The sequence below is a fragment of the Capricornis sumatraensis genome, chromosome 19 (genome assembly GCF_032405125.1).
Source record: "Capricornis sumatraensis isolate serow.1 chromosome 19, serow.2, whole genome shotgun sequence".
Taxonomy (NCBI): domain Eukaryota; kingdom Metazoa; phylum Chordata; class Mammalia; order Artiodactyla; family Bovidae; genus Capricornis; species Capricornis sumatraensis.
Genome location: NC_091087.1, coordinates 33,480,239 through 33,487,630, shown reverse-complemented (window position 1 = coordinate 33,487,630; position 7,392 = coordinate 33,480,239). Strand labels below are relative to the sequence as shown.

The 7,392-nt window shown below is 47.1% G+C and overlaps 1 protein-coding gene across 1 annotated transcript; it reads left to right on the top strand.

The window, feature by feature from the left end:
- The first annotated feature begins 620 nt into the window (after positions 1-620).
- CTXND1 (cortexin domain containing 1) lies at positions 621-800 on the top strand. Its single transcript, XM_068990861.1, has one exon. The coding sequence runs from the start codon at positions 621-623 to the stop codon at positions 798-800; it is 180 nt and encodes a 59-aa protein (XP_068846962.1).
- The last annotated feature ends 6,592 nt before the right edge of the window (positions 801-7,392 follow it).

The window sequence follows — 7,392 nt, the reverse complement described above, 5'->3', positions numbered from 1 at the left end:
TTTTATGTTATGTCTATTTTATCACAATTTTTAATGTTATATTTTTTAAAAGAGAGACGGAAAGAAAAAAAGCATTGGTGTAAAGTGTGACTGTTCCCACCACGATGCCCAGGCAGGAACTCTCCAGGCCAGACTTTTCTGCCAGTCCAGCCCAAGTCTGGGTGTCGTGGGAAGTAACCAGCCTTCTTCTGTCCTGTTCTGTTTCAGCTGCTGCCAGTTTCGGTCCCTGCTCTCTCTGGCTTCCAGCTGTGATGTCTGGTCACCCCCGCCTCCCTCCTGAAGCAGCCACGCCCAGGGTGCATGCCCACCCAGTGGCCCTTATGAAGTGGTGATCACTCTGACTAGCAGGTGAGTGCCCTCTGGGAAGAGACCTCAGTGGGCATCTGAAAACGAGGCACGAGGTCTCAGCTCTCATGTGCAAGAGGGAAGGGGAAGGAGCCAACTTCCACTCCAGGGGGACGTATAAGAACCCAGGGTTGTGCTCTGCTCCCAATCCCTACCCCTACCACAGGCAAGTGGGCACGACCCTCTGATCTGCAGTGCCCTGGCTTTCTGCAGGGGTGGAAGATGGTACCAGTCAACCCTGCGCCGGAGGAGGAGCCCGAAGCCGCCACTGAGAGATGGAGGACCCCACGCCTGAGCCCGTCTACGTGGATGTGGACAAAGGACTGACCTTGGCCTGCTTCGTCTTCCTCTGCCTGTTCCTCGTCGTGATGATCATCCGCTGCGCCAAGGTCATCATGGACCCTTACAGCGCCATCCCCACATCCACCTGGGAGGAGCAGCACCTGGACGACTGAGGCGGGGGCGGGCAGGGGCAGTGCGGAGGGGCTGAGACCCTGGCGCTCCCTGGACGAGGTTGCCCCGGGACACACCTCCGTCCCCTGGCCACCAGCGTGCCAGCGCCTGGAGGCAGGCGGGAACAGATTTGGCTACTGGGGATGGAGAAGGTTCACCTTAGCCTTGTCCACTCCCACATGAGCAGCAGGTTGAGATGCGTGGGATGCTGTGGGTGGTACCATGGCCAGGCAGTCTGGGGATGAGAGATCCGTGAGTCAGTAGGCCCGGGTTCCAGGCTGGGGACTCAGTGTGAGACTGTGGGCGGTCACCTTCCCTGGATCCCAAACCCCATTTGGCATTGGACACAGGACAGATCATATAACAGTGGTCCAGTTTTGAGGAGACCCTTGCCCTGATCATGCCAAGTAGCACAGATACTAGCCCCAGGGTTGCACAGCACGGACATCCACCTGAAACCCAGCCCCTTCCCAGTGGGCTGGCAGTGGAGCCAGGGTGGTAACCCAGGGAAACAGATGGATTCAAATTCACAAAAGGCACAGGAGCTGCTTCCCAACAATATTTTTTTAAAACTAGAATATAGAAGGGTATATTTTTTCCTGTTATAAATGAAATGTGTATTTTAGAAGTTTGGAAAAATACAAAAAAATAATAGAAGGGGAAAATAATACTCATAATTCCACTTCCCCAAAGCTGCCATCTTGATATATTTTCTCTCAGTATTTCTACATATATTTTTCAATAGTCAAACTGTGCATGGTGTTACATCACTTCATATTAGAGCATGAACACTTTCTCATGTCATCAAACTCTCTTCAGTTCAGGTCAGTCGCTCAGTTGTGTCCGACTCTTTGTGACCCCATGAACCACAGCACGCCAGGCCACCCTGTCCATCACCAACTCCCAGAGTCTACCCAAACCAACCCATGTCCATCAAGTCGGTGATGCCATCCAACCATCTCATCCTCTGTCATCCCCTTCTCCTTTTGCCCTCAATCTTTCCCAGCATCACGGTCTTTTCAAGTGAGTCAGTTCTTCGCATCAGGTGGCCAAAATATTGGAGTTTCAGCTTCAATATCAGTCCTTCCAATGAACACCCAGGACTGATCTCCTTTAGGATGGACTGGTTGGATCTCCTTGCAGTCCAAGGGACTCTCAAGAGTCTTCTCCAACACCACAGTTCAAAAGCATCAATTCTTCAGCGCTCAGCCTTCTTCACAGTCCAACTCTCACATCCATACATGGCTACTTGAAAAACCATAGCCTTGACTAGACGGACCTTTGTTGGCAAAGTAACGTCTCTGCTTTTGAATATGCTGTCTAGGCTGGTTATAGCCGTCATTTTTACTGACTGCAGAGTATTCCATTGGTGGATAGGTCATGGTGTAATAATTATCTCTGTTGGTCATATGTTTCTTTTTTTCCCCTACTATTCTTCATGAGAAATTATTTCATCCAGTGACCTCTTCAGAGCACACAGTATATGAGATGAATATCAGACAGGAAGACCTGGCTTCTACTCTGGTCTGTCACTCTAAGGCTGTGTGACCTTGAGCAAGTCAGCTTACCTCTCTGCACCTCCATCCCCTCGTTGTATAAAGGAGGAGGAAAAACCTTGCCCTTTTTGTTTTGTGTAAGCCTCATGTGAATGAAAGGGCAGGAGGGGGAGTGCTTTGAATGTAAATGTGCCGTGGGGGGAGACAAGGAATAAGTTGTTGATTATAATGACTCCTTTCCCTCTTTTCCCACCCTTCTCACCCCCCTCACACTCCATCACCTAAATCTACGACCTTGCAGCAAGAATACTGGACCAGAGTCCACAAACCTGGTCCCGAGTCCCAACTCCTCTACTTTCTTGCCCTGTGATCCCAAATAACTCAGCCTCTCTGATCCCCAATTTCCTCATCTGTAAAATGAGGGAATAACATCTACCTCGCAAGGTTGTTGTGAGGATGAAATGAGAGAACATGGGCAAACATTCATGTCTTTTCTTGATTTTTACCACCCCCAGGAGAAGCCAGGGGTCTGAACTGGGAGAATGAGGGGTCTGGGTTCCCCTATCTCAGAGGAACCTGGAACCCTGGGTTTTCCTCAGTTCCCAGGGCCCTTCTGAAAGGCCAGACCTCCCAGCCAGGACCTGGTCAGAGGAACGTTCACAGCAACCTCTCCCACCCAGCACCTCACCTCAAGGAATATGGTGTCTACTAATTTACGTAATCATCATTGTCATCAGTAATCCTGCAAACACAATATAAAGTTAAATGAGACCACCTGAACACCCCATGATTCTGAAGGTATTTATTTTTTGCCTCTAAGGCATTCCTGCCGTCTGCCTCAGAAGTGACCTGCAGCTGGGAAGAAGCTCAAGGCTCCCTTCCCGTCACCCGCATCCCCGCCATCAGTACCACCCCATCCCGGCTCACCTGGGAAATAGCTTTCAAAAGCACCGTCACCACTAGGTGACCACCTTGAAAGTGAACAAGGGCACCGCTGTTCAGGTGGCATTCCAGGGCATTTCCAGCTGTTTCCCATGCCACCCTCCACTGTGTGGGATGCAGTAAGGGACAGCTGGCAAAGGCAGTGGACTGAAACGCATTGGAGGCTCCGTCTGAGGGAACGATCTAGAGCCAGGACCCTGTGCATTGCCTCAGGCCCAGCAGCAGCCTTCACTCTGCAGCCTACCTCAGAGATACCAAGCACTTCTGTGAAAAGCTCATCAGCATGGATTTACAGTGCCAATCAGAACCAACTCCCAATCGGCAAAGATCCTGAGGAACAAGAGGTCTTGAAGACTCACTTAGAGATATTTTAGAGCTCTAATGAGTGAACAACAGGTGCCTGAGGGCTGTACTACTCAAACCCTGATGAAGGACAAATAGCACCTGCAACAATGAGGAACTTGCTAGAAATCCAAAATCATGGACCCCCACTCCAGACCTCCAGAACTCTAAGCTCTGCAGGTGGGGCCCAGAAATCTCTTAGCAAGATCCACTGAGTGATGTCTATGCACAAACGTGAGCTTCCCAGGTGGCGCAGTGGTAAAGCATCCTCCTGCCAATGCAGGAAACTCAAGTTCTTTCCCTGAATTGGGAAGATCCCCTGGAAGAGGAAATGGCAACCCACTCCAGTGTTCTTGCCTGGAGAATCCCATGGACAGAGAGGCCTCGAAGGCTACACTCCAGGGGGTCACAAAAAGTCGGATGTGACTGAGCATGCACACACATTAATTAAATGCTTCAATATGTTTTTAGAGAAGGATATGATCAATTAGTTTGAGAAGCACTGCCCTGGGGGTCCTCTGGTCTCACTTATTTCTTTCTCACTCCTAGACTTGCTAATATTTCCCACCCTATCTCTTGTGACTTTTTTGGTGGCAAAGGGAAATAATAACATTTCAGCAAAAGATGGAAAATTTCAAAATCACTCCTATTCTAAGCCTCCAGATAGTAGTGATTTCCATTGTATGTCCATGTGTTCCCTTCTCATCTTCGTCCACATGCAAAATATATTTTTTCATAAAAGCCTTCTGTTACAACATTTTCATCAGTATCTCATAACATTTCTTCATAAGCATGTTCCTGCTACAGTCTTCTGTTTATCATGTTAGTGGCTATAAACCATACCATCTCGTGCACGTGCATAGTTATCCAGAATCCTGTTGTTAAGTATTTGGATTGCTTTCATTTTTCCCTGGTATACATGTTGCAAAATAAAAATAAAGAAAGAAAGCTTAAGATAGATATGATGAACCCTGGGGCTTACTCAGGATGGTGGATAATAAATTTTAAATGACAGCCGCCGCACCTTAGAGACACACGGGGGAAGGAAAGCCATCTAAATATTTGATCATAATAAGGGAAAACCCAACTGAAAAGTCAAGCTTTCGTTGTTGCTTTAGCTGCTAAAGGATGGAGGAGATGGCCCTTTGTCATCAGAGCATCTTAGCAGGTTTGTAGCTGGCTGAGATGAAGTTAGGGCTTGGGATGGAGAGGTAAACTGTTCAGCAAAAGAAATGGAGAGAATTTTTGAAGACTGGAAGCTGGCAGAGAGAAAATGAAAAGCATCAGAGAGAAAGAGGTGTTGACCTCAACCCAGGATTTAAGGCAAAATATGATCAGAGAAAAAGTCCCCTTGCAAGGTACAGGTGATGGGGTCTCCCGACAGTGGTGTTTGGTGGTTGATTTTAAGTTGTTGCCTGTTCTGTGCTCTGCTCCAGTCCCTTCCTGTTATCACAAACTTTCAGTAAAGTCTGATACACAATCCACCTTGTGGCCGTGGTGTTTGTGGGGGAATAAAGATATCTGGGGAAAAAGATATCTGGGAAGTGGGTGATGTGAAGGAATGTTATCTGGAAAGGGATGTCATGCTAGGGTGATGTAGAGAAAAACAGCAGAAGCAAGAAATCAGTGACAGTCCCTAGCAGAAACATGAGCCCTGAGAATGCTCAGACAAGCTGGTATGACTAAGAGGACACTAGTTTTACCCGCCTGGTCTATCAATTCCCATCAACTCTGTTTCGTTTTTTCCAGTTAGTTGCTCAAATATCTACATGTTCTTATTGAATTGCTACTCTTTTTTTTTTAGCGGCAGTGGGGGTGGCCATGCCATGCTGCAAGCAGGATCAGGGATGGAACCTTCCCCGCTGCACTGGATGTGCAGAGTTTTAGCCACAGGACCACCAGGGAAGTCCCTTCTTATGGAATTGAAACACCCATGACTCCCTCTCCTATAAAACTGCCACAGAATTTGAGGCTAACTCAATCCAAAAGGAGCTGGTTCTGCTTCAAAACATCAGGTGGGGAGATTTCAAAGCCCAGCGTGTCCGCAAGTGTGTTTCCACATCCACAGTCCTGCGTTGTGTGAAGGAGGACAGCCTGCAGTGCCCTCTTTGCTTATGGCCCAGTCTGCTGAGAGGCACTTGAGCTGAGCTCCCTGGTCCATGTTCACATACCCAGTCATTCCGTCCAAACAGTACACCAGGCTGGCTGTGTCCAAAAGGACAGACAGCCTCAGCCATGTCAGCCCTGAATCCACAGGTCCTTGGTCATCATCGGCTAAGATACTTCCTCCATGCTGAGGAGTTTGTCTTGGGGACCTGTATCACTCAGAATCCTAGCAGGAGAGAGATGTACCCCCAAAGCGTTCCATGAAGACAGTTTAATGATGGAATATTTAGAGGTTGTCAGAGTCAAGGGAAACAAAAGAAGGGGACAAAATACCCATGGATGATCCACAGTGCAAGTCCATCACCACTTTAGCCAGAAAAAAGAAGGAGAGGTTGTCCCCAGAAGCTACTGGAAGAGGACTCCCCCCCAACCAAAGCCATGGCTACAGGCAGCCAATCAAAGCGCAGCTCAGTGGGAAGAGAATAAGATTCTCACCCTCTGCCCTCTAGTCTCCTGTCCCAGCAGCCAAAAACAACAGAAGCAAAAGGACAGGGAACTCTGGGTGACAGGGTTCACATATATTAGTGAAACGGAGCAAATGGAAACTAACCAGTACTGGGACTTCTCTGGTGGTCCAGAGGTTAAGACTCTGAGCTTCCAATGCAGGGGGTTTGGGTTCGAGCCCTGGTTTGGGAACTAAGATCCCATGTGCTGCACAGCTCGACCATAAATAAGTAAATAAATCCATGCCCCCCTAGATAATTGATTAATTAATGCCTCCAGATAATAAATTCAAGCCCCAAATAATAAATAAATTCCTGTCTCTAGATAATAAATAAATAAATAAAATCAAGCTCCTAGATAATAAATAAATGAATTCATGCCTCCAGATAATAAATAAATTCTTCTCTCCAGATAGCAAATAAATCCATGCCCCCAGATAATTAACTAATTAATTAATTAATCCCCCAGATAATAAGTAAATAAATAAATTCAAGCCCCAGATAATAAGTAAATGAATTCATGCCTCTAGATATTAAATAAATGCATGCCTCCAGATAGCTAATTAATTACCTCATTCCCCAAGATAGTAAATAAATTCATGCCCCCAGCCTAGACCTACAGAATAGGGATATGGGATGAGAAGTAACTAGAGAATCTCCAGTGAAGCCCTGGGTTCTACAGCCAGTCTTCCTCGTCCCCATTGTGTTACATTGTCCCCATTTCCCCTCAGATGCTGGAATAAATCACCCTGAACAGCTCAGTGGTCCCCTTCTCTGCCAACTAGTACAAGATGAGGAGACCCAGATGCCTACAGGATGATCTCAGCATGGGGTGGGGGGTGGGAGGGAGGCTCAAGAGGGAGGATATATATATATATGAATATAATACATATATATATACACACACATATATAGTTAGGACTGATTCACGTTGTACAGCAGAAACCAATATAACATTGCAAAGCAATTATCCTCCAGCCAAAAAATAAAAATTAAATTATAAGAAAACATAGCAACCTTAGGATGCACCCAGCACATGCAGCAGAGTGGTACACACGAAGATGCTACACATTGCTCAAAAACCCAAAGAGGTTCATAAACCACTGAGCCTCTTTCTTCATAGTGGATGGCACAAGGAAGCGAGGCTTCTCACCTAAGAGGGGATATCCCAACATGCCCCCAGCCGCTGGAACCCAAAAAATTTC